This window comes from Lutra lutra, chromosome 3 (genome assembly GCF_902655055.1).
Source record: "Lutra lutra chromosome 3, mLutLut1.2, whole genome shotgun sequence".
NCBI lineage: Eukaryota > Metazoa > Chordata > Mammalia > Carnivora > Mustelidae > Lutra > Lutra lutra.
In genome coordinates, this window is record NC_062280.1 from 135243125 (window position 1) to 135270930 (window position 27806).

Here is a 27806-nt window from a genome sequence, read left to right on the forward strand (position 1 = left end):
ATAAAACACAAGATATTTGTCATATCCATAAAGTTTATTTTAAAAAACTGTTAAAAACTAACCATACAGGAATATTTATCAATATACTTAAAAAGTTTGTTCCCCGTGTTGAAGGAAAATACATTAGCAACATCTTCCAGACACCATCTTTATAAAAGTAAAACTTCCAGATGCTGAAATGTACTACAGTAGATTCTATAGTTTACACTTTTAATCACAGGATTGAAAGTCATTCTCCCTACTCCCCGTTCCCCCAAATGTGGCAGTTCTTAGACTTAATTAATGACATTCAATCATGTTATATATTACCACAGATCCTTAAATAGAGTACACACTGCATGGTTACTAACGGAGTGAGTCTTCTCTATTTGTTGTCACGTCATTCTTTCAGAGAAGCGTTGGACTTTAAGTACAAATAGAAATACTACATCCCATGATTGTAAACATTCACCAAGAGCTTCCAGAGTACAATGAGTAATAGAGGTGGCCCAAGGGTCAGTCAAATGTTCCTCACTCATTTGGATACTGCTGAGATTAAGAAAGGAGTTTCGAAGGCAAATTATCACAAGCCTTACTTGCATTTCTGTAAGAAAGTAGTTCTGGGTATATTTTTAGTCGAAAACACCTGAAAGTCATTCTAAAGACTATATATTAAGCACCATTTTCACTTACCTGAAATATATTAAGTTAAATTCAGCAGTATATGTATGAGCATAAATGTGAGAAATTAGAAATAACCGTGGGTCTCAAGTTCCCTTCTGTGGATACATATGGACTACTGAGTTCCAAAGATGCTAACAGGAACCACTCGTGCATACCAAGGGCAGTCATGCCCCTAGGGCCAAATGCAACCCAGAGTCTGAGGTACGACTATTACTTCTGTCAGTGGATGCTATACAAGCAGATTTAAGGCTGTATTCGGATATAAAGAGTTCAACTTCCTCTTTAGTATTCTTCCTACACAGATCACATACAGACTCAAAATTTCATAGGGTGGGAGGTGAAAAGTCCCCAAACACCTTTTTAATACTATCCTCCGTACAATTCATTATCAGTTATTTACATAGGGGAGTGTTCATACTTAAAACCACTAAAAAAATGCAATCGTCATGTTTTAAACTCTTATCCTAATTTCCCAGGATTATCCTTATTCTCATTCTCTGACTTTTCGCCAACTTGACATTAGTCAGATTGTTCACTGCAGTCCTTAGGCATTTCTGATGTTGCTCCAAAGGAGAATACAAATTAAAATTTATTCACTGCCACCCACTTTGGGACAAGCCTGGTTGCAAAGAAAACGGTGTTCCTGGTGTTGAAGGATAACTAGGAAACCCATCTGGCTGAGCTGAATAGCTTTCCAGAGCCGAAGCTGAGTGCACCTGATAAAAAGAAGAACATGCAGGTTAGCGGAGTGCCAAATTTAATCGAGTAGGTACCTGCTTTTGCCTATATCACATTACAGATATTTAGAGTAGGAAAGAAAGAGAGAACATTGGTGCAAGATAACTCCTCTTAGTCTCCTGAAAAAAAATTTTTTTTTAAAGATTTTATTTATTTATTTTACAGACAGGTCACAAGTAGGCAGAGAGGCAGACAGAGAGAGAGGAGGAAGCAGGCTCCCTTCAGAGCAGAGAGCCCAATGTGGGGCTCGATCCCAGGACCAAGGGATCATGACCTGAGCCAAAGGCAGAGGCTTAACCCACTGAGCCACCCAGGCGCCTCTCCTGAAATTTTTAAGAAACATTCAAAAATCTTCAGATGGTGGAGATCAAGAGAAATGCCATTAAAATACTTAATTATTCTTTAAAAAAGGTTAATAGGTTTTCTAGAGAAAACATGCTTTAATGTCCATTATTTTAGCTTAAATTATTTTAAAAAAAGCTCAAATATAAATGTCACATATAAAGATTCCATTTGTAAAATCTTCAAACTAAGATTTGAAAGTCTGTAAGTAGGAAAAACAATTAATATAGACGAATATATTCCATTACTTCTGTTACCCTTCTGAAGACAACAAAAATTTGCAGATTTGGGAAGATCAATCATAACGTCTCCAGACATTCTTCTAAGAATTTTTGCCAATGTTGGGATATCATCATTGGCATTACAGGGTTATCAGGAAAGAAGCTATGCACATATGTTACCGTTTAATTTCTGCCCCACCGTTCTCACTTACCTGCTGTAACAAGGCCGACTGTGCAGCGGCATTATGCTGTAATTCTTGCAAGGAGGACTGTGAAGGGTTCTGGGAGAACCCTGGGATACCTGGGAGGGACAGAAGGCCAGGAAACACAGAACTGCCTGTAGCTTGAAGGCCAGATGATAAGCTAAAACAACAGACAGAACAGGTCAAAACGCAGATAAGACAAAACCTATTGCTTCTGTATTTGTCAAAAATTATCTTGAGATGTAAAACAAACTTTAAACTCCCTGGCTGGAAGGAACCATAAAAGTCAGCCACTCACTAAAGTAAAATTTACTTTCTATTCTGAAGTATACTATTCTGCATTTAGTAAGTCTATGTTCTGCCTGTAATACTTTCTGCTGTTCTATACAAATTACCGAATACTGAAATAATCTGAGCAGATAATAACATTATATATACTTAACATGGCTAAAGAGCTGTATGTGTTTTTTGAGTATTGAAGTTTCGGCCCAGAAAACTACAAGTTCGCACCGCCCAACAATCGGATTAGGCTCATTCGAACGACTTCAAAATAAGACTACGAACTACGGGGTAGATCAAAACGACCACAGCCCATACCCTCTCCCCCAAGTATCCACATACCCGGCTTGTGCAACGAGAGCAGAGTTGAAATTCGAGCTAAAAGCTGAAGCGAATCCCGGGAGGACGGGAGCTGGCGACGGGGTGGTGGCTGCGACGGGCAGTGGTGTGACGGCCGCCACCGTGGACGGCGCCTGCAGCCCCGGGAACGAGGGCAGGCCGGGGGCGACGCTGGGGGTGTTGGAGACAGAAAAGCCGGGGTAGGAGGGGTTGGAAGACGGCAGGGGTCCCTGCGTGACGGAGAAGAGGGAGGGGACACCGGCGGACAGGTTGAGAGGGAAAGGCGCCGCCGAGACCGGCGCCGAGGCTGAGAGCCCTGAGAGAACGGCCGCGCTGGAACTCGGCGGAGGGACGGGAGCGGACGAGACAGCGGCAGACGAGGTGGCTATCAAGGAGCCTGGAAGAGACACTGACGGGTTGAGAGGGGGGTTGCCCGTTAAAGGGAAATTATTGGTCAGAGAAGTAAACGGAGGAAGCGCAGTGAACACCGGCGTGATAGGAGCGGAGGAAGCGTGCGGCGGCAGGGAGATGGAGAGGGGGTTTGACACGTTCAAGGGAGTCGTCAAACCGGAGAGGCCCGACAGCGCAGGATTAAGGCAGGTGGACAAACTGATGGGCACCGATGCTGACGTGTAGGCGCGGCCCAGCGTCCCTGACAGACCTAGGGTGCCGGGGGCGGGGTTCCCAGAGTGGGCGGGGCCTTTGAAGGCCGAGGGGGTGGGGCTGGTGGGCTCCGTTTTGATCATGACCGGGAGTGTTGTGACAGCTGGGGCAGACGCCACGTGCAGCTCCGAGTTACTCGCGTGGGGGCCCTGCAAGAGCGCAGCGGAGGAGCCACAGCTGGTCGGCGCCGAAGCCGAGCACGACGTGGGCGTCACCAGTGGAGAGGGTGCGGGCAAAGTCGAGGGGGGGGGAGCGGAGTTGGCAGCGGTCGAGGGCAGGCTGGGGAACATGGCCAGCCCGGGCGTGGAGGACCTCGGCGGGGCGGGAACGGCGGAGGGGGCATAGCACTTGGAGCCTGAAGCCGGTGAATCAGAGTTCTGGTTAGTGAGAGAAGACAGGGAAGCCAGTCCGCTTGTAACAGCAGAGGACAGAGCGGAGGAGTTGATTAAGTTGGTATCATTCGACGTCAGAAAGCCTTTCAAAGCAGACAGAAGGGGATTATTTACACCGAGCGGACAGGCCACACTGGGAGCAGAGCCCCCGGCAATGACAGAGGGAGCCGGGTTGGACACCCCTTGGGATGTCGGCGTTAAGGGCAAGGGCAGACCTGCAAACACTGACGACAGTGAAGCAGAACTGGCATTGTTGGTAGAAGCAGCAGTAGAGGTGGCAGGAAAAGGGAGGCCAGTGAAAGGGGCAGAAGTCGAAGCAAATGTTTCATTGGAAGCAGGAGTGGCCCGAGGTGTGGACGTAGCCTGAGGGGCTGGGACAGGAGGAGCGGAAGGACCTGGCAGGGGCACCAGGCCAGAAAAAACCGAAGGGACAGGAGCTGATGTTGTACTGTGGACAGAGGTAACAGGTGCCGCAGGCAGGGAAGGGGTTCTGATAACCGTTGGATTTGGCGTTGATGGCTGAGGCGTATGAATGGCCGAGGAGACCTGCCCTGGGAACACGGGAAGGACGGTATTGGCCATGTTCAGTCCAGAAACGGTCGCAGTTACTGATGCTGATGGATGGTTTACTGCCTTCACTGGGGACGCCGTAGGGACGGGAGTCGCAGCAGGCGTTGAAGGATTGGAACCATGAGGAGAGAAGAGCTGACTTGCTGGGGTAGAAAACGCTATAGGGGCGGGGAGCAGAAAGAGGCAAGAATGTCACCATGCTGAAATGTTACATTTTAACCCAAAAGAAATACGTCAACATTTTTGTAACACTTGACAAACATGAAGAAAATCAGCAACAGTATGGTAGGCTACTGCAGTGGCCACCTTGATAGATTCCATGATCTGGATTTTCCATACATAGCCTCAGGTAAAGCCACCTGTCTTCTACACTCTGCCAGAAGAGCACTCCCATGCACAGTGAGGAAGTCTTGAAAAGTTCGCAAATAAACTTTCCTTTCGTATTTTCCCAATTTTTAAAAATTAAAAATTTAATTGTGATTAGTGCTGGTGTACTGAGACTTTAGGTTTCACTCTCTCAAACCACTTCTCTAGAGTAATAAAACAAGTCATTTCCCCCTCTGAAGAGCTTCCAGGACATCACTCTCCCTTTAGGTCACAGCAGGCATCCCAGGATTCATGCCAACTTCTGCACTGGCCACTCTTGTAAGTTGAACTTGATATTCCAGTTTACAATTTATATAGCTTTCTCCCCCCAAGCATTTTCCCATACTACCTCATCTGTCTTCACGATCTCAACCTCTAAGGCTATTTGCCTTGTCCGAGGAGCTCCCTTATGGGCAAAAGCCATGTCTAATCCTCTTTAGAACCTCAGCACCTAGCATTGTGCATGGCACCTGTGTATTTAGTGTTTGCCACACTTGATATATTATTACCATGACCTTAACTATAGTTACCAAACCCATGCAAAGACCTACTCTCAAGAATTCCACTAGAGTTTGCTATAATATTTTTATTCTCATAAGCCCTATGAATAATTACTGTAATTACCAAATACCGTAAGTATTTGGGGGGATGATTTGTGTTTCCTCTCTGAATCAATTTAAGGACAATGTTAGCCTTTGATGATCTTGTTAATGTCAAATGGAAAGCATGACTGAGGTAGCTGAAGTCATAATGACAACAATCACCTGCTGCCGTACTCATATCAAAGTGAGTTTCACTTGTAAACAGAGAATATTCCTTTCCCAGTGATAATCAACTGAAAATTATTTTCATGAGCTAAGACTTAAGTTTCTAAACTTATGCATAATAAAGACTTTTGCATAAGAAAGCTGACACAATCAATGAAGTACTGTACAATGTTAATCATGGTGGGGAAGAGACCACAGGAATAAAATGTAAGAAAACAGCAATATACATAATCTATTTGGACTAAGAGATGTCCAAAAGGTGCCACATTGGACTGAACAAATTTTATGGTAGTTTAGAAAAAAAAGATGGCAGAATTGACAAACAGTAATATAGAAATACATGAACTTCAAACCCAAAAGGCCTAAAGTCTGATAATATTTATGTCATTAGCAATAATTTGGTTTCAAGAAAATAAGACTATATATTTTAAATTTAGAGGACATATGAAAGTGGATTTGTACTTTTGTTTGCATTTGTTTAACAAAAAACAGAAACACAAAGACTATATACCTAGTTTTGTGTTTGTAAATAATGTACTAAAAATTTATTTAGGTCAACACTGGTTGGGAAATATTTGAGAAGTCACTATCTTATGTAACTGCACACTGAAGGCCATGTAGTAGAATGACAAATCACAAGGTCAGACCAAACTGTCCCAAAGCATTCTTTATAAGCAGTCTCTGTTGAAGATCTTATATAATAAAGCAAAAGCCATACACTGTTAACCATACACAGTGCCTGCAGTTAAAATGAAACAAAACAACAACAAATCGAAGAAACCCCAAAACATACCACAATAAATACGACTTTCCTGTCATGTAATTTGGTTGTTAACTGTAAAACATTATCTGTCAGATGCTGCGCTGAGTACTTTATGCCTATCATTTCATTTGTCCCCACACAACCCTGAGATAGGTACAAACAACCCTGTTTTACAGATGGGCAGCGTGGCTTGGTGTAGTTAAAGCAAGTTGGTAAAAGATCATGCAGCTACTCGGTGACGTTCAAAGGGAATCAAGTTTCAGTTACGAAAGGTAAGTAAGTTCCAGAGATCTGCTGTATGACACTGTATCTATAGTTAACAATTCTATATTGTGTACTTAAAAATTTAAGGGGGTAGATCTCATTAAGATCTTATCACAATAATGATTTTTAAAAAGGTCATGCAATTATTAAGTAATAGAACCAAAATTTGGACCAGTTCTGACGGACCCATATCCTTAACCACTGTACTAGTTTATCTTTTTGTTTCCTGACATGGTTCAAAAGGAAAATAAAATCTTCATCATGCTAACATAACACAGCATAGGAAAACAAAGTATGCTATTCCTAATGATGGTTCTCAGGGCACTTAATCTGTTACTCCCTTCAGAAACAGATTAACGAAGCTGAGCATAAAGGCTCAAGCTTCCTCAACCTCCTTTTCATGGAAGTTAAATTACATGGTCCCAAAATGATGTCCTGCCATCTCAGTTTTCTTTCCAGCCCATTATACTGCCTCCTTTAGAAACCACCAGCAAAAAAGCACTGTTCAGGCACCCTGCTCAGGGAATAGAATCCCCACTGAGACTCCTAACTGAGCACTCTAATGATGTGCTACTTTGCTACACAAGAACTGAGCTCAGGTTTGTCTCCTATCCAAAAGCATGCCTCTCCTTCCCCACCACAGAGAGCCTCAACTAGAAGAAAAATAAAATGTTGCAGTACTGCTGCCATCTGCAGGCATTACAGACGCCACCTCTCATCTTCCTTTTTTTTCTTTCTTTTTTGTTTTTAAAGTAGGTTATTTTAGAGGAGTGTTTTGACAGGTTCCTCTGTTAGAGTAGATTTGAAGAGGACGCTGTGTCACCTGCTTAGACCCAACTTCATTTTTCTTGAAAAAGGAAAAGCACATTTTTCCTAAGGATTTTTGCTTTTATTTAGTTTTACAACAAAGTTCAAAATTGCCAAACTAGACATTGTTCAGTAAAACAGAATCTGATATTGAAGTGAGCGGACTTCCAAAATAAAATTTGATAGATAACATGTATGACACTAATATGATGATGTGGTTAAAGAATTTTGCTGTCTTTGTCCTTATGTACAATGTTAATGATAATCTAACATGTCAGTGTTTTCTTTTGTCTGTTTTGAATATAGTTGACGCAGTGTTATGTTAGTTTCAGGTTAATGTGTAGTGCTTAAAAACAATTTTGTGACATTGTCTTTCCAAAGTTTGTTAAATGTGCTACTAAATGTGAAGACCTTAATGAAAAATCACTGTTATTATGCTATTAAAGTATGTATTTACTTTATAATTCCAATGATAGTAACCATGGCAAATTTTGTTTCTCTGTCCTAATAAATACTTTCAACTCTTTTATGCCAAAAATAAATAAATAAAATAAACAAAAGAAAATAAAGTAGGCTCCACGCCCAGAATGGAGCCCAGCATGGGGCTTGAACACAAGATCCTAAGATCAAGCCCTGAGCTGAAATCAAGAGTTGGATGATTTACCGAGGTGCCTCACATCTTCCTTTTTCAATTTCACTTTTGCTTTGGCACCCCTTGTATTTTTTTTTCTACATTAAGCTATGCTACCCCCAACACTTATGAAAATAATTAAATCTAAATCTAGTATTTGAAATAGCATTTAGGAAAAAGGATTTAATATGTTTATATTAAAACAGAGATGAGGCTGATAATATCACATAATGTAAAGTGAAAGTGGCTGTAATGCCATAGACCACTCAGATTATATTGCAAGTTTTTCATACAAGACACAAAGGCATATCATTAATTTTAAATCCAGTTAATATGTGCATTTCATGCTGTGTGTATATAATGTACCATTATCAAGCCACTTCTAGCAAGTATTGATTAAATTCTTTAGGAACTTTCTTCAAAGCATAGATTCCAAATACATTCAATTCAGACTGTTCTCAGTGCATAACAGAGCAGACAACCAGGGCACTTCAGCTATATCTGGAGCAAAGCTGATACTTACTTTGATTCTGTGTAGGTTTTGACTGATTGGAAAGGTCTTCATTTTCTATATGAAAATAAATAAAAGTTTGATTTCAAGTTTTATTCAAATTAATCACAACCATAATAATCAAAAGATTGGCATAAAAAAAAGAAAAACTCAGGATACGTAAGCATGCTATGTCAGGAAAAACAGTGTATGCTTATGGAAAGAGGAAGGAAATAAAGATAAAAGTAGTAACTATACAAAGATTACAGCATTATGAGCAACTGATCCCCACCCTGCCTTTTCTTTAATCAGGTTTTATTTATTTATTTATTTATTTATTATTTTATTTATTATATATTTTTTAAATTTTACTTTTAAAAGGTTTTATTTATTTTAGAGAGAAAGCATGCAATGAGGGGGAAGAGGCAGAGGAAAAGGAGGGAAAAGAAGACAGACACTAGCCCTACAATGGGGTTTAATCTCATGAGCCATGAGATTATGACCTGAGCCAAAACCAAGAGGTGGAAGCTCAATCAACTAAGCCACAACTTACTAGGTTTTAAATAAGCATTGTTATTTTACAGATATATTTAGAAACAGTTTCTGGGAAGGACAGCCTGAGTGGGCCGCCTAGGATGAAGTGTAGTCTACAGCTGGAATGCAGATGATCACCATTACTGGCTAACCTGACAGTCACTTCAACAGCAGGGAGACTTGAAGGTGGGAGGCAGACGCTGAGTGGAGAACCCACTACCACCTACGGGACCCACTTCGCAGTCCACGCAATGAACCAAGCAAAAAGAAAGGGGCCCAGCCTTCCTGTTGCAGTCGTATCTGGAAAAGACCCTATGCTAGGAGCTGCTGAGAACCACCCCAGGAGAATCTGATTTGAAGTTTGTGACACTGACACCAAAAGCACACTCCTCCCTACCCTCCACAGAAGGCACCTAACTAGACCATTAGGCAAAGATACAATGGGAAAAAAATTACCTCTCACGGCTTGACAGTAACTGCCCAAGAAACCAACAAGGACAGGTATAAGGTGTGGAAAGAACCTAGAAGCCCTGACACAGTGAGAGATCATAGCTTGTCTAAGGAACTTGATGCAAATAAACAACAAGAACATATGTTGTCTATCAACAAAGATTCAATGAAAAATAAGTTTCAAAACCTGTAATGCAAATTAAGAACATATAAACACATAACACACAAGAAAATACAAGCAAAGAAGATGAAGACTTTAGATATAAAAACCTGACTCCAAATTAATAAATGCAAAGAATGGTAAAGATTAGTGGTAACACTAAGAAAGCTAAATTACTTAGCTAGAAATAAGAAACAACAAAATCACAATGAAAATGGCAAAAAATGTAAAAAAAATAAAATAAAATAAAAAAAGCCACCTGGGTGGCTCAGGGGGTTGAGCCTCTGCCTTTGGCTCAGGTCATGATCCCAGGGTCCGGGGATCGAGTCCCACATCGGGCTCTCTGCTTGGCATGGAGCCTGCTTCCTCCTCTCTCTCTGTCTACCTCTCTGCCTACTTGTGATTTCTGTCTGTCAAATAAATAAATAATCTTTAAAAAAAAAAAAAGAGGATACCATAAATGCAGAGGTAAGAGACTTAGAAGGCAAATATAGAGCAAAATAGGAGTATCAGAAATAGAAAAAAGACCACATAAAAAGCAGTAACTGAGGGAATAATAAAAACAAAATTTTCCTGAGCTTTAAAAAATTAAGTTTTCATATCCAAAGGGCTTACTGAGTTTCGTGAAAGATTAATGCTAACATCCACACCTGGACATCCTGGTAAAATAGCCAAACTCCAGGATTAAAGACATTTCTGAATTCTAGAGAGATATTTTCTTTGTAAGCTTATAGGAAGAGACCAAGGTTCTAATAAAAGAAAATTGAGTGGAATTAGGTTTCTCATCTATAACTCTGCATATGTGCTCTTTTAAAAAACTACTTATAGAAATTTTCTTCTCAAAGAAAAGGAGAATGAGCATATCAGGACAGGGTATCAAAGAACAGAGGAAAGTGTAAGAAGCTGGAAGTTGAAAGGCACAGAATAAAACATGAATGGTATTCCGACAAAACACACAAATCGACAAAAAGATGAGTGAGAATGGAAGTCACTGGAGTACAGAGCAGTACTTTTTAGTTTTTGTGTAACGACAACCATTAAGAATATGATGGTTTAAAAAAAAAAGAATATGAAGGCAATCCTTAGCAATATGAAAGATAACATTTTTAAGTTGGGATGGGGCAAGGAGAAAAGAGTTGTTAAAAATAAAACAGCAGGGGCGCCTGGGTGGCTCAGTGGGTTAAGCCGCTGCCTTCGGCTCAGGTCATGATCCCAGGTCCTGGGTTCAAGCCCCACATTGGGCTTTCTGCTCAGCAGGGAGCCTGCTTCCTCCTCTCTCTCTGCCTGCCTCTCTGCCTACTTGTGATTTCTCTCTGTCAAATAAATAAATAAAATCTTTAAAAAATAAAAAAATAAAAAAAATAAATAAATAAAACAGCAATTTGACTAATACAATTAGAAGTAAAAAAAAATGAAAAACTGGGATAAGAGAATAGTAATGAATACAAAAATAAAATGGAAGCACTAAGAATAAATATGCAATTTTTATGATGACTCAAAATTCCTATTAAGTTTCTCCCCCAGTCCTCCCCATCCCATTTAAAATTCAAAATCCAGCTATATATTATCTATAAACCCAACTAACTTACCAAATAAATAAAACTCTAAAATAAAAACTGAAAGTAAAGATAAAAGCAAAATACTTACAAAAAGGTTAGGACAATATTAATACCCAATAAGGCCAGGCAAAAAAGAAATAAAGTATAACTCAGCTGACTTTTTTTTATACTTAGAAAACTTGAGACTTTCAAGAAAAAGAAAGTAGAATAACTAACTAGGAACGAGCACCTAGAAATGAAATGTTCCATTTATAATTTTGATGAAAAATACCTCTAAAGTCTCTAGAGACAATCCGAAGGCAAAGAACCTACATAAAGAAAACTATAAAATCTTCTTAAAAGAGATAAAACAAGCCTTGGAGGAAAAACACTACCGCCTGACATAATATAAAGCATACGTATGACTGAAGAGTAAGACTTAGTATCATAAGAACATCACATCTCCCCAAATTAATATATGTAACTACATATAATTATTATATATTGTTATAATTATATAATATTAGAGTAATAATGTAATATATAATTATATAACATGTATATGACATATTTTGTATGTTACATACATGCACACATAAATTCAACCGTTTTAACTACATAAAATAATCTTGAAGTTCAGATAGAAAAAAAATCTCCAAATATAGTAAGAAAAATAAAAACCATAGTAAGAGGAAAAAGCTAGCCTTACTAGATACCAGAACATAGAATAAATCTGCTAGTCAAATCAATATATCATCATAACATGAAATAAGTAGACTGCATAGAATAAAGAACCCAGAATTATAACCATGTGTATATATGAAAACTTAAATGCGGCCTTTCAGATCAGTGGGAAAAGTAGATGAGTTAGTAAGTAGTGCTGGCATGACAGGCTACCATCTGGAAAAAAATTAGGATGAACCTCTATTTCACCCTGTATGAAAATAAATTCCAGATGCAGTAAGGTCTTTTAAGACCCAAGTCACCAGGACTCTAGGGTTAAGGGCTAAGACCTGAAACAAGACAAAATAGTTCCAGCTTTTCTTTCATAGCTTCTCCTTCTCTATGCAAAAATGTAAAACTCTAAGGGCTAAAGATACCATAAACAAGGGTTAGGAAATCGATAATTTTGGGGCAAGTTGTTTAGCAACGCTCATCGGAGTACCCAGCTGCAAACAACAGAACCACTCTGGCTAGTAAAAAAGAATTTGTGAATAAATGCTATCAGGTAACTCCAAGTCTGTGGGAAGGGCAGAAAAAAAAAAAAAATTAAGTTCTATCCCTACCCTGCACATATCTAGAAATAGATAAAAGTTAAACATTAAAAAAGAAACCCTATAAAAGTAATTAGAGGATACAGATGACATTTTCGTCCTGCCAGGATGGGGAAGGGTTTCCTAGGGAAGACTTAAACTCAGAAGGATCAAACAAACAATACCTAACTGAAATAAAAATTAAATTTTTGTAAGACACACAAATGAAAATGTAAGCTAATCCCACGTTCCCAACAGACTCAAAGGAAAATGCTGAACTGAAAAGTGCAGGGGAAAGGATAAGCCCCTCAGAGCACCTTCTTACAGACCTTTCCTCCCCACAGGAGTAATGCCCCCTAATGGTAATACTCATCAAGTGAACCATACTTTTCCATAGCCTGCCAGAGTTTCTCCATCATGAGAAATGGTTCTTTTGTCTACAGCCTGCTCGTGTTCACACAGGTGGGCCAAGGCCACTTCAGTGGAGCCTGTATATCCCACTCAAATCCGTCATCACGCTTGTGAGCTCCTTCCCCCACCAGCACACACACCACACACACACACACACACACACCATGTCAAACAACGGCCCCTCCACATGTAATCTGTGTTTAAGTGTGTAATTTTAGCACCCCTTAACAACATGATTTTACCTGTTCCTACTGGATTAGGAGTATATGGAGGTGGAGGGGGTACACCCGGAGCTATGACGTTGGCTAATGGGACAAGACCTGCATTGTTATAAGCACCTAAAATGAAATCATAGTAAAAAAAAATTTAGTATCATTCTGTGGCCGAGAGTTCAAAGCATATTAACACAGCTATCTAATTTTTAAAACTGCTCTTATAATGTGAGTTGCATTTCACACAGAGGTTTGGGTCTGGGGTAAGGACAAAGCTGAGATCAAATGAGACAGCTGGAGATTCTGACTTCCCACTGCATGCTCATTCCAGACATAAGCTCGCTGAATGGCCGGGCAGGAAGATCCTGCCATACTTCAATTACCTGCCTTTTCTGTCAAGCACATACAGTTGACCTTTTAAAGTCAGATGTACTGAGGATACCTCCGAACACAACTACTGAAAAGGGATTCATGATGATTTACCAAAATGAAAACCCATAATAATGATTAAAAAGAATCTATAATGAACTTATCAAAAGGCAAGTGTCCTGAACTCTGCTGCACTGCTGTAGACCAAGAATCTGTATAGCCCACCATGGAGAGAATTAAATTCAGCACAGCATATTTCACAAATGTTCCAATTTTCCCAAGTAGATATACCAACATTAACCTTCCACTTAATAAAAGGCAAAAAGAAACAAAGTAAAGCACAAATTGAACTGCTTACTTGGTGCAATGGTTGCGTGCGGCCGGCATGGAGGTATTGGATAAGGAACAGGCTTATGTGGATTGTACGTTGAAGGAGGCTAGATGAGGGGAAAGTAGAGCGGTTAGAAGTAAACTAAGTCAGCGGGCTTCCAGCAAACAAAATACAACTTGTCTTTAAAACATTTAGTTGTAAGAGGCTAACAAAGCTCCAGCATATGAAATGCTACTGGCCTAATACATAGCACAAGTGAGGGAAATTTCTTTGCTTTACCAAATGTGGTTCTTATAAATTTCAAAGACTGCTGTGGATGGGTTTATTTATTTATTTTTTTCTTCTCAGGATTAAATCATCTCCAATGAAGGGTCAGACCTTATCCTAAACAGCAAATTCCTCTGACTGAGCCGAACTTAATCCAAGAATGTTTATCTCCTCTCTCCTCCTCTGTAACACAAGAAATCCACTAGGTTTAGGAACCTTGGCTACCCAAGAATTTCCAACATCCTCCGAAATTCATCAGAGATTCCTCTTACCATTCTTACCCTCTTTTCTCCTTGGAAGAACAAAGTCCTATGTTCTTCAGCATTCAGCACTTTGACAACTTGAGTAGAATGTAAACTGGGATTATGAATTCAGTATTTTAGTCTTTTTGCCTTTGAAATCCATGGATCTTTTATTTTGTAGTTGATAGAACTATGTAACAAAAGCATCCCAGGAATTGGTCTCTAGAGAACCAGAGGTATCTGGAGCTAAGCTTGCTATACTTCTAACTCCAGTGAGAGAGAGAGAGAAAGACCCTGCTCTGGGGAGCTGGCACTCCTGCAGAGGGGATCCAGTGGCAGTAAAGGACCTAGATTCTCTGTAGGTCTCCTACATGGTGGCCTGTAAGATGCACTAGCCTTGTGCAAGGGCTAGGATCTGTGGCTGTTATGCTATGAACAGCTGTCACTGGAGCTCCTGTCAGGCAAACAAGCAGGATGCAAGACGGCTGTAAAAAGGCCTCTTCCAGCTCAGCTGGAGCAATCCCTTCAATCTACAGGGCTGTCTTTGGGTTCAGTTGATACCCTAAGCAATCACGATCGCTCCCTTAAAAAATACTCTCAACCTCCGGGCTCCACTCTTGATTCACTACTATTAATACTAATTTCGCCAAACCACAACCTCAAAGCATACTGCACACTCCATTCCCTTCAAGGGAGCAGCTGAACAGGGATGGGGAAAATCAAACAAAGCAAAACAAAAACAACTGGACTTGTTTCACTTGAAAATAAAACAAGAAACTTCAGAAGGGCCCTGAACACTGTTAATTATGCTATAGTTCCCTAGATCACTCACTTTCCTTGAGTTTCTAGTATACTGTGAATTTCACAACACAAAAACGGAACTGATGCCTTGTGCTGTGAACAGACAGAAAACTACATGTATGAGTTAAGGCCCGTGTCATCATTTATTCTCTAAACATACCGGTTTGGACGGTCCAAGAATCCGCGCAGCTATTCCTTTGCCTTCATTAGTACATTCTTCACCATCTTTTTTCAAGGGGGTTCCCTATTTAAATAAATTTAAAAAAAAGAAAGATAGATAATTGAGACTTAAAAAAAACAAAACCAAAGGAGAAACAAAACAAAACCCTCACTGTATTACACTGAAGAGAAGGACTTAATTTGGTAGGAGTTTAAGGACCTGGATTCCAGATCCAGTCCTGCCTTGGCTGTAAGACCCTGCTAAGGTCCTCAACCTTCCTCTGCCAGAGAAGCTTCACCACATGTACAGAGACACTCAGAAACAAGTATACCACTCACAAGGGGATGACAGAAGAGCAGGATAACATAGGTTTAATTTTTCCCCTGCACAACAGGAGTGACCACTTCCAATGTGCCAGCATGTATAATGGTCAAAGAATCAAAAACAGTACCTGTATTTCAGTTAAAATTAGATGACAAAAAATGATGGTCTCTATAAGCATTAAGTGATGAAACCTCATTCAAGACTGTTGTTGTTAACAGATCAGAATAAGCTAACAGACTGCCACAATGTGTCCTCCTAAGAGCGTGTGCCTAAATAGCACATACAAGTAGGGAACCCAACTTCCAAGATGGCCCCCAGATGTCCTCACCTCCTACATGCTCTTGTGAAGTCCCCTTCCCGAGTGAACAGGATTGGCCTACATAATAAATAGGATATTCCAGAAATGGTGGCATTTGACTTCCAAGACTAAGTCACAAGACACAACACAGCTTGCACTTGCCTTCCCCTGGACCATTTGCTCCTGTGGAAGTCAGCTGCCATGTCATGAGGTATTCAAGCAGCACTACGGGCAGGGCCTAACGTGAGGAATGAAGACCCCCTTCCAACCACTGACACCAACTTGCCTGACATGTACCTGAGCCCCCTTCAGAGCATAGTCTCAAGCTCTACTCAAGCTCCCAGAAAACTGCAGTCTCATGAGAAACCCTGAGCCAAAACCAACGTAAGCCACTCCCAAGTTCCCAGACTCATAGAAACTGTATAAAATAATCTTTAGTTATAAACCACTGAGTTTCAGGGTTACTTGTTACACTGCAATCAAAATATAGCACTCTTCACAAAGATTATTTTACAAAGACATCTGAAGAACACTGGATGGTATAAAAACAGGTTTCTTTCTTATTGGACTTCTCAGAGCCTTTATCATGCAGTGTGACTGTCCAAGAAGGAAACATTGCATACAATTTCTCAAACATACTCAACTGTGAAACCGTCTGAGGAACATTGAAAATGTGAGTGATGCTCCTTTACTAAATGCAAAGCAGTGCTTCTAAAATACTTGGAAAAGCAAAACAAAATCATCCTCTTTTATGTTTGTCTTATTCTTCTGTACATTTCACACAAACACTTTAATGGACTAATACATGAACTTTCGATCAGTGGTGAATCCATGAATTAAACTGCTGACTTAATAAAATTCCTTTCCTTAGTGGAAGGACTATCAACTAGCATTTTCTTTAAATATCATAATTATGCTAAACTTGATAGTCAGCTACAAGTTTCTCATACCCACAAACATATGCTTACTGGGAAAATTCCATTTATGCGGCTAGGTTTTCCTTTGGGATATGGATTTCCTGGGATCGTTCCACAAGAAGATATCATAGCATGAGGAGCTTTGCAGCCCCCCTTAAAAGCCTGTAACAAAAAACAAGATAGTGGCAATAAATAAATAAATAAATAAATAACCAAATTTTCTCATAGGTTAAGTATTCTGGATATTTGGAGGCCCTGTTAAAAATATGAATTAAGAACAGTATCACATTAATCTGTTCGTGCATTCATCAGCAATTACAATAGTGAACATGACCAGAATTCATAAGTAAAATCACTTTATATAAATGGTATTATTATAGAGGTAACATAATGTTTTTAATTAGTTTTCTATTAGCCACAACTAATAGACTCCTATACAAAGATATCTCCACAGCAGATGTTGCAAATTGTGTGCAAACAAGTTCATTTACTATTTAGTATGTCCTGTTTCTCCAAACCAAGAATTAACGTCCAACCGTACAAACACCAAACTCACATTACAGCAAGAAAAGGAGAGCAGCAGATGAAAGAGACATGGACTCTGCTCTGAAGAAGTTTAGAACTTAGTGGAGAAAAACACAAACAAATACCATGGGACACTGGGTATCCAAAGAACTGAACTGTTGAAAAAGCAAGAGTTATTTACATATACTATATTCAACATAGCATTACATAATCATGAAACATGTTAAGGGATGTTCTACCTTATTTATTATTGCATTCTCAGCTTTTACAATGATACAGTAACAAATACTGAGTTCATACTTAATAAATATTAAATGATGAAAAACACTACATTGTGACATATATTTTAATAGATATATATTATGCTATAAGGATATGAAGCTATATACCGTTTCATAAGTATGTAGGATTTTATTGTAGGGATATACTGGTTTTATAAATTCATTCACATTTGTTATAGAGAGATACTGGTTTCATAAATTCATTCAAAACACACATAATTAGCTATATAATCCAGTCACCTACTAAACCCCCAACCCTAAAAATTATCTCAATCTTTGGTTATTATAAATAGTACCAAAGTAAATACCCTTACATACAAATTACTTTTTTCTTTCCTTAGAATTAATCCTAGAAATAGAATTTTTTGGGTCAGAAGGCATGAACATTTTAAGGCTCTTCAAGTTTAGCTTCCAGAAAAGTTGTACTAAGTTATACTGACCAGAGAGTCTATTCCACAGAATACTCAGGCCTACATTATTTCTGAGAAGGAAAACACTCAGGACCACATTATTTCTGACATGATCAGAACTCTTTATAAGGAAGAAAACACCAGCAGTAAATGCATGGTACCTTAAAAAATTTAGTCAAGAAAAACCAATGGAGAACTTATTAAAGAAATGTGGCTCAGGTCTTGCTTCTGCTACAAAAAAGCTCACGAGTAGGCCAAGTTCTCTGCTACCCCTGAGCTTAGCAGAGGGTGCAAGGATTAAAAATGCTTGGGCTACAAGGTCCTAGGAGACTAGCGCACATCTTCCTCAACCAGGTTTCTAAATCATTAATTCTGTTTCCAGCCATCACAATCCTACCAAATAACTACCTTAACTGACAACTGAAGTCAAGGAGGTTTAGGTACATGCTACTCCTCCCATTCTTAGAGATCTTAAATTAATAAACTGGAACTTTGCTTTATTACCCCTCTCTTACAAATGTGAATAATGTAAGACTGATGACAAAATAAATTCAGAACGTCATGTTCCTAAATACATAGGTTAAAGACAAAAGCTTGGAGCCGTGGCAAAGCTACCAAGGGACCAAGAATAAACACCTGCTGAAGCTAAAGCTGAGGAGCCAACTGGCGTCTCACTTTCAAGCCCTTTCCTCATCCCCTTGAACCCCTTCACCCAGCTCCTGTCCTACACTGACCGAAGGGATGCCATCTTGACCCATTCTAAAGGGCCGTCAGGTTATTCATCACAGTTCATACAGGAATGAGACTGGTACTTTTTTCCTCCATCAAAAATCAGAAAAACCCAGTGTTCTATTTATATAGCAATCTTGAGAAAATTACCTGTTCCAGTACTCTCTTGCATCGTTTCTTCTCAGACATATTTATCCTGAATAAATCTTCGATGGGACGAGAATTCTGTGCATCAACAATGTTTCTACCAAGGAAATGCAATTGAGCTTTTCATTTAAGAACCTGGACATACATATCAACGCCAACAACCTTTACCAAACAACTATATCTGAGTAACCTTTCGCCCCAGGACATATGGAGGAAAGTGATTTATTTTTAATTGGTGAATGTAAACCACATTTTTATAAAAATGATAAATATAAATGAACTGAGGTTCACCTGGTTACCTAAAAGCAATGAAGTAATTCTATGAACAAAAATCATGGGATTTTTGAAAATATACCCTCTCAATGAGTGGATATCTACGGCAATAGAAAAAAATCCACGTACCAAATGCATAAAAATAATGGTTGATCTAAAAATGAAGTTTTACCTTCTGCTTTAATTTTGTATTTTTGTGGATATCTATAAACACACAAGGGACTTAAAAATGCAAGTGCTCTAAATGAACAGCAATCTACAGTCTTCCATCATGCAGAAGAGCACAGTGGAGCTCACATTCATTATGATCATTATTAAATGCTATGCTTAGTGTTTGCACAGATCTTCGGATTTAAAGTTCACATATGCTATTAAGTAGGTGAGATCCTTGACTTTACAAGTGAGGAAAATAAGGTCCAGAAAGAATAAGTACATGTAACAGAACCTAACTATAAAACCTATGGCCTTCTCAATAAGCCTTTCAAACTACTCAGAGTCGGAAGGCAATGGAAGTCCTGAAATGAAGACAAACCAAATCATCATCTCAGTATGCCCCCATTATTTTTACGTTGTAACCACGTATAATAAGCACGCTAGGTATTTAATTATTTATTTTTCCCTTAGAGAGAGCATGTGCAAGTGGGGGGAGGGAGAAGGGGAGGAGAAGATGAAGAAGGGGAGGGGAAGAGGGAGAGAGAAAATCTTTAAGCAAGCTCTACACTCAGAGTGGCGCCCCAGGTGGGGCTCGACCTCGACCCTAATATCATGACCTGAGCTGAAATCAAGAGCTGGACGCCCAACCAACTAAGCTGCCCAGGCGCCCCTAGATATTTAGATATAAAAATTCAGTCTACCGTTTCACAGATTTCATTTGAGTCCCATTTACTAATATAATTCTGAGACATTAATACACACTAATGAGTTAAAAGACATTTCAAGTCTTCCAAATCTTCTCCAATAAAGTAAAAAGAAAAAGAAATACTCACGAAGCTAACAGTTCAAGAGCAACTAGCTTGTCTTTACTGAAGGTGAAACAATTGAGTATATTGACCACTTCTGCTGGGTGAACAGCCACCATTTTCTGTTAATATAAAAAATAATTTAATTTTCAACATGAGAAATTTTCATTGCAGACATTGCCATTTTGAGGGAAATATAGTTAAATGTTCTTAATATTTAAGTATTTGAGGTGAAACTACTTATTCAAAAGTAAGCCCTAACAACTATGTGAATTAAACTTAGACTTTTTCAATTTAACTATTTCAGTTGAAGATCTAAGTCCTCCTATGTGCTTTTTCCATCCACATCTCTCAACATATTTATTTATAGGAAAAAAATTATTTACAGGTAGTAATTTCCTCAGAAAGGTTCTAAAAAAGGGGGTATTTATAATTTGGGAGGTATAATGCTTGAGAAGTTAGGAAAAATTACATTCCTTAGTTAAAGGGCTAAGCATTTTGTAGTCAGGGCTTCCTAAAGTGAGGTCCATGATGCTGAATAGTGTTACTAAAAAAGGGTACTACAGTCAACTCAGGTAGGGAAAAGATGGGTTAAACAGGATTCTTTACTGCAGAATTTTCTTAAGAGTCCTATATTAATATTAATTGTGACACTAGAAGATGGTGTGCAATGTTACATAATTTGACTAGGGTACTTGTGCTTTTGAAGATAAGGTTCCGTCAATTTACAGATTTATATTAACAGTGGAGGAAATTAAAAAGCAAAGTCAATGCAAGAAGATCATTTAGAATCAACACCCAGTTGATTCCTAAAACTTAGGGCAATGCTGTTCAGACAATTTCATTCAGGTAGCCCCGAAAGAATTGGTAAAACTATATACCCCCTTGCAAGTTTTTAAACTGACAGCTAAAAACTATACCACAAGTTTAAATATTTACAAAAAATTGATTTATATTGTTTATTATATATTTGTAAAAACTTTGGAACTATTCATTTATCTCACTTACAAAAATGTCTATTGTATAACCTAATTGTAGAGGTTAGTCTTCAGTGTGAAAACAACCAAATCAGACTTAGTTTGTCAGCAAAGTCTACTTATAAGTTGTGCCCATGCTAGCCTTCTCACCTCTGAATTTTAATTCTAAAGCAGGTAGAAAAGTAAGCAGGCCTCAGAGCTTTGTCGTGAGTTTGTTGTCCAGATAAAGTAAGGAGAGGTCCCCATCAGTCTTTCTTATAGAAGCTCTCTGCTTTGCTTCCCTCTTAGGGGATTACATGGTCTCTCTGGTCCTTGGGAAAAGATTTTTACCGTCAGGTGATGGGTGGATGGGTAAGATAACCTTTTTTTTTGGAGAGTCGATAAAAACTAACTGCTGAAGAGGAGAAGCACTAACAGATCCGGCCACTTTTTTTCAGCAAATTGATTAGTTTAGGAAGCAAAGGATCTGTAGATTCCCTTAAAACTAGCCATCACTTATAATCCAAGGAAAATCTTCCTACCTAGCCAGATACTGTTTGACTTTAATGCCTCTGTTAATTTAGGCTCTAGAGCTGTGCTGTCTGTACAGTAGCCACTAGGCACTGTTTAAATTAAAATTAAATAAAATTAAAAATACAGTTCCACAGGCAGACTAGACACATTTAAATGCTCAAAAGCCATGTGTAGCTAGTGGTTACCATACTGGATAGCAGAGATATAAAACATTTCTATCGTTGCTAAAAGTCCATTTGGATAGTGCTGGTCTAAAGAATATAAACTCATTTGACTATTGTTCTAAGACTAAATACAAGAGGATAAAGACACCAAAAATAGAAAAGGAAGTGCATAAAAACACTTAAGAATTCAAATTCTATGCTTTGCTTGCCTATAAATATTTCCTCTTCCAATATGCCAATTAGGATCCTATGGTGTACAATTTAATACATACAATTTAAATTCAGTTTGGGAACTCTTAATTTTTTAGTGATTATTTGATTACTATAAAAATAAAATAAAGTATAATAAAATTTAGGGTCAGTTTTTCTAATGCAAACAAATTACAACTTGAGGTCAATTAGAGAAAACTAGGGGAGAATTCAAAATACTTAAACTCTACATTCTAAAGAAAAATAAGTTACTTACATGCTGTAATGCTTTCATTGCCTTTAACTGAGGCTCAGCCCAGGAGAAGTATCTCAGTAAATCAACCACCTGAAAGCAAAGAATTACTTTAGCTCTAATGAAATGCGTTTGCAAATATTTCTACAAGATTTGTTTCAGTACTTTGAAATACTACTCAGTTCCTTACTGGCACAAATCACAGTTTAAGTGCTCAACAGCTGTAAGAAGTAGGTAGCTACCACAATGGACAGTGCAGAAAGAGAACACTTCCATCATCACAGAGTCTGGGGCAGCACTGGTAGAGAAATAAACGGAAAGTATAAAGTACAGGAAAAAGTACCTAAAGAAAAGGAAGATCGAAAAAGTATTAGATGGAGACAAAATGTCAGGTTAGAAATATAAAGCTATATTACAAATGGAAAACCTTAAAAATATAGCAGGGTGACATTTATGATCAGTCATAAAAGGGTGTTGAGGGGTGTGGTTAGTGTAGGTCTACCATCTCCTGCTCTTTCCCTTGAGTCTGAGGGGCTCAGTACTTGTATTTACACTACAGATCTCTTCCCTAAAAATGTAAGAATTACCATAACTTACTCTAGCAGCTTCTAAACAGTAAGTAGGTCACTTTGAGAGCACAGTTAGCCAGGCTCTCCCATCACCACCACTGAACTTCAAATGAAAGAGGGAGATAATGTGAGACAGCCAGTAGGAGGTGAGGAGGGCATCAAGGTCACAGCAATGAAGTCCCTGCGTAGTCACCACCACCCTGTTCACTGATTCCAAGGGAACTCCAAAAGTAAAAAAAGGAATGACTCAAAGAAGAGAGGGTAATGAAATCTGGGTTAATGAATTCTTTTACCATAACTTCCTGAAAATGTGTTAAGGTTTCAATTATTCTACAAAGCAAAATTAATGCTAGAGGCTGGAGTAGTATATGAAGAAGAGTAAAAATACTTTTTACTCCTTATAATGGGATGCCTAAATCACAAATGGGTATTATGCGTACTTTCCTCGCTTTCATGGGAATAATGGTTTTCCTTACAGTAAACGCTACCTGCCACTTAATCAACCAAAAAAAGTTGCCAACTATCATATGCCTGATATAGGAAGAGAAACCTTCAATACAGTAAGTAGGCTTAGCAGGTCATACCGAGCAAGTAGATTTTCGTTTTTTAAAGTTTTCAGTGACTTTAGCAAAGTGCAATAACCACTAAGGGAAGTTTTCTACAAAATTTCACACATAAAAACACAGTCAAGAGAAGGAAAGAAAAGTTACCTATGAGACATTATAAACCTTTCCAAAACATTTAAAAACAGCATAAGGTGATTTTTTAAAAAGTAATGGGACAGCTAAAAAACACCCATTAAATAGGCAGCAAGATATGCAAATCATAGAGCAGCTTTTAAGGATTTAGCAGCCAGAACTTCAACAGGCTTAAAGTTATTCAAATTCAAGTTTTGAAAGTCTTGAGAAACAGATGAAAAGTTGGGGTATTTACTAACTCCAAAACAGACTGATCCACTATCTATCCTCTCCACATTCCGACCCTTTCCCAGAACTCTTCTCCAAATGCACATTTCTCTTTCTGTATCAAATATTTCTGTATCAAATATTTTCTATTTCTGCATCAAATATTTTCTAAGTATTCCTCAGAAATCTGGTTTCTCTATGTATGTACATGCATACATTTTTTTTAAATTCACCTGAAGCCGGGTGAGTTTTCAACTAAACTTTAAAACATTACTCTGCTGGCAGTGACAGAAACTACTTATTAGACCCTGTATTTTCTTTTCTTATGGCTAAAATTTTTATGTAGTGACTTCATATAAGAACTATAATTCACCATTTGATGGAGTTTTCTTTTTAACGTGTAGTGAATTTTGTTAATACTGATTTATAAATTCTGTACAAATTTGGGTATGCTTACCATTAGAAGTTTATAAATTTATGATATTGTGCCCAGAATGATAAATATGCTTTTCTTGGACATCACATTTTAAAATCAGTGAAAGTAGCTATGTTTATAAAATACTCAAACTATAAATTCTGCAAAGTTGTCTATCATTTTGAAAGCTCCTAATGTTTCTAAATAAATACAGCAACAAACAAAGTAAAAGCAATTCTGAACCTGACCAGCAGGTAAATAGACTTTAAACAGAATTATCAGAGTAAAGAAAAAAACAAAAAAACACTTTTGCTTAAACAAATACAAGAAATACCTGTTCACTAGAGAAATATCCATGCACATATTCAATTGCTTTTAATTTGTACTCTGTCAGAACAGCCTAAAAAAAAAAACACAGAAAAACAGCATTAATATATGTAAGCAAAACAGTAATATGCATATTATCAAAACTACCTAAGCAACTCAAACATGGCAGACCTTCTTCAGCCCGAGCACAAAGAGGCAGCTAAAGTCACTATAGTGACATGACATTCTACCTTTCCAGGTTCCATGCTGTTAAGGGATACACTGAGACAGCAGAAAAACCTCCGGGCCTCCCTACTCACTCCTACAATGAAAAGGAACAGAACTGTAATAGACAAGATCTGACATTACTACAAATAACAAACAGAATTCCTGTAAATGTAATTTACATCCCAATTTCAACCAAATTGTCATTTTTAAGAGGACTATTATATCAGGCATTATTCATTCAACAGTTACTGAGCAGCTGTTATGTGCTAATAGAGAAATGTGAATGACAAGTATTTCCACCGGGATATAAGTACCCAAGGAGCCAAAGAGGGCCTTCAATTCAATCTGTGTGCATGCAGTGTGGCCTTTGAAAGGCATTTTAAGTACCCTGAGAATCTTTTTACCCATAAAAGGGGAACACCATTCACTACCCACATTAAGATTAAAATAGTCAAGAAGAGACATATCAATAGTATTGCTATTGCTCAGTAAATGATGGTTCTTTTCCTTACAAGGCCCCTATCAATGGGAAGTTCAGAGAGAAGTACAGAGGCCTTGACCCAGCACTATCTAGAACCAGCTGAAATCATATATGCTTTCCTTGCAACTGTTTGCAGAGCTTAGAGATGGAAACAATCATAATTTGGTAACTACTAATCATTAAAAAACCTACTGATCCCTTTGCTTTTACTACAAAACAATATTTGTACTTGGCATATACCTCACTTTGCTAGGAGAAACTATCATGACCAGTTAACTGAAAGAAACATCCACGTTGCCCAGTAGTTTAATAGTTTAATTTTGACTGAAAAGGGAGGTGAGGGGGAGAGAATGACATTTCTGATAACGTACTCTAGAGAATGTATTGTTGAGATGTAACGTCAGGAAGTGATTACCTGGTTTAAACCAACTTACATTTACAAAGTCTGAGAGCAATTTTTTAAAAAAACCAATACTAATTCTTACTTACATACGTCTACATTTTAGTCCCATTTTAATACACTAAGACAATGGTGATGAATCTAATTATTTGGCATAGACAACAAAAGGTATTTTGCCTGCAGACCAGAAATAAGGACTTAAATAAGAATGTAAATTGCTCTCTCATATATGATTTTCATCTCTGGAAAATATCCTACGTCCCTCACTAGTACTTACTACGTGATCTTCTCACAAGAAGAAGGGAGAACATATGCAAATTGCATCCTACAGCTTCCAAAAGTAGAAATCTACTGGTCTACTTCCTCATAAACAATAGTTAAGTATCAGCTCATGAACAAATTATTACAAATTTTAAACATATATTTGGCAAGCTGACATTTTAATACAAATCTTAATTACACAAACTGGACTTGCAAAAGCAGTTTTGTTCAAAAAGAACATTCAACATCGTCAAATGTGTAAATTTAACATGAATTTGAAAAAAAAAGTCTTATGACAGATGAAGAAAAACATTTTGCTTTATAGACAATGCAGAAAAACAGCATGTACAAATGCAATTTTTTTGAAGTATAAAATAAAGATTTTATTTGAAAGAAAGAGTGAGAGAGATCACAAGCAGGGAGGAGCTTATAGGGAGAAGCAGGCTTCCCGTTGAGCAGGGAGCCGGATGTGGGACCCAATCCCAGGAACATGGAGATGAAGACAGACGCTGAAGCTGAAACGACTGAGCCATGGAGGGGCCCTCACAGGCAATTTTATTAATAATTTCATAAGCTGAAGCATAAAGTAACAAATCCTTCCCTGTCAGTCAAGGGTCTTAAAGGTACGGAAATGGAAAGATACCCTGAAATTCTAAGCAAAGCACTCTGTATTAGCATAAGAATGGTACAGAAAGTCCTTCCACTTTTAATTAGGTAAACTTCTTACTTTTGTGCTCTAGGTATTTTTAGGCTAAAGGCTACATTCCAATTTTTTTTTTTTTCCTATCTGGCTCATTCTGGAAGGTAGGTTACATACAACGGTCTAGAAACAAAACAAAAATTTGGAAAGCAGGAAGAAAAAGTTTTGAAATTCAAGTTAGTGAAGCCCACTCCTAAAGATGACTTTAAACCTAAGGCCTTTTGGACATTAATTTTGTCCGTCCAGGCAACGCACAGTCTGCCTATCTTCAGATTTGAAAAACTTGCCATAATAACTACCATTAAAGAAATTTTATACGTATTACCTCCAGTTTTCAGTCTTTAGGTCACTGAAAGATGAGATGATCAGCTCAGAAATATTAAACCACTCCACAAGCACTGAGCTTGTAATGATTTCTAGAGCTGGCTTGGGAATGAGAACCCTTTGATATAATTTCCACAATACCGCACTTGACTTGAGAGTCAAGTTTAGCATTAACATAATTCAATTCCTATTTGCACAGTGAAATGTATCAAGCTACAAGCTCCCATACTGTACGTTAACATTCCATCTATTTCGCAATCCTAAACCATATCTTGCACAAACTGCCCGCAGTCCCTCAAAAAGGATTAACTACGAGAATTCGTAGCGCATAGACTGGTTTAAGAAATTAAGTGAAATTACCTTTCTAATTTCATCCAACACCGTTTCAAAGGACTTTTTGTCCATCTTGACTACAGTCTCGACGTGGTTTTAAGTTACACTTTCAATTACAAAGTGTTCATCCCTGGTCTGCTCCAATAGTAGAAATGTTTATAGCTGAGGAGAAAAGACTCCAGGAGCAAGAAAAAGGGTGCGAAGAGGTAGAGAGTACTTCAAACTCTGCAAAATTCTCTAAAAATGCACACTTATAAAAACTTTTTATTAAAAACAAAAACCGTCGGGTTTCCTTCCTCAGCTTCTTCACACAAAGCTTCAGGACACCTCGGGTAAGAACCCGGTGCTCTCTGAGTCCTGCAGAAAAATCCAGGGTTTGGCAGCCAGGGCTGAGCTTCGATCTCCTGCAGTTGAAGGCCAGGCGCCGCCGGGGAAAGGTCGTGAAGCCGCTCTCCTGTGTGGGAGATGAGAGGCACCTGCACCCCGGCTCCCGCGGGCGGCGAGGAAGGAGGCACCCGCCTCTCGGCCCGCACGAGCGCCTCGGCCGACGGCCGCCGCCTCTCACCGCCGCGAACCTGGACTCATGGCCCGACTTGCGCTCAACCCCAGCAGCTGCGCCGGCTCCTGAGTCCCGCAGCCCGGGCAGCGGCGGCCTGGCGGGCTCTTTGTTACCAGCTGCCACGGCTTCCGGGAGCGGGC

The 27806-nt window shown here is 38.7% G+C and overlaps 1 protein-coding gene across 2 annotated transcripts; it reads right to left on the bottom strand.

The window, feature by feature from the left end:
* Positions 1–15: 15 nt before the first annotated feature.
* PROSER1 (proline and serine rich 1) lies at positions 16–27269 on the bottom strand. Of its 2 annotated transcripts, XM_047723242.1 has the most exons (13): positions 27135–27269; positions 24409–24474; positions 22210–22278; positions 20117–20211; positions 18861–18954; positions 16817–16927; positions 15227–15310; positions 13784–13862; positions 13087–13182; positions 8532–8576; positions 2789–4568; positions 2177–2327; positions 16–1379 (listed from the first exon to the last, which is right to left on the bottom strand). In XM_047723242.1, the coding sequence occupies exons 1-13, from the start codon at positions 27177–27179 to the stop codon at positions 1257–1259; spliced, it is 2838 nt and encodes a 945-aa protein (XP_047579198.1). In that variant the 5' UTR covers positions 27180–27269; the 3' UTR covers positions 16–1256. The 2 variants fall into 2 exon arrangements, with proteins under 2 accessions (XP_047579198.1, XP_047579199.1); XM_047723243.1 differs by lacking the exons at positions 24409–24474; positions 27135–27269 and adding an exon at positions 22376–22478.
* Positions 27270–27806: the final 537 nt, after the last annotated feature.

Coding starts and splice junctions, on each gene's coding strand:
- PROSER1 (XM_047723242.1), bottom strand. CDS start 27,179: ATGGACAAAAAGTCCTTTGAAACGGTGTTGGATGAAATTAGAAAG. Junction 22,279..24,408: donor GATATTTCTCTAGTGAACAG/GTATTTCTTGTA, acceptor CTTTGCTTTCAG/GTGGTTGATTTACTGAGATA. Junction 16,928..18,860: donor GCAAGAGAGTACTGGAACAG/GTAATTTTCTCA, acceptor TTTTTGTTACAG/GCTTTTAAGGGGGGCTGCAA.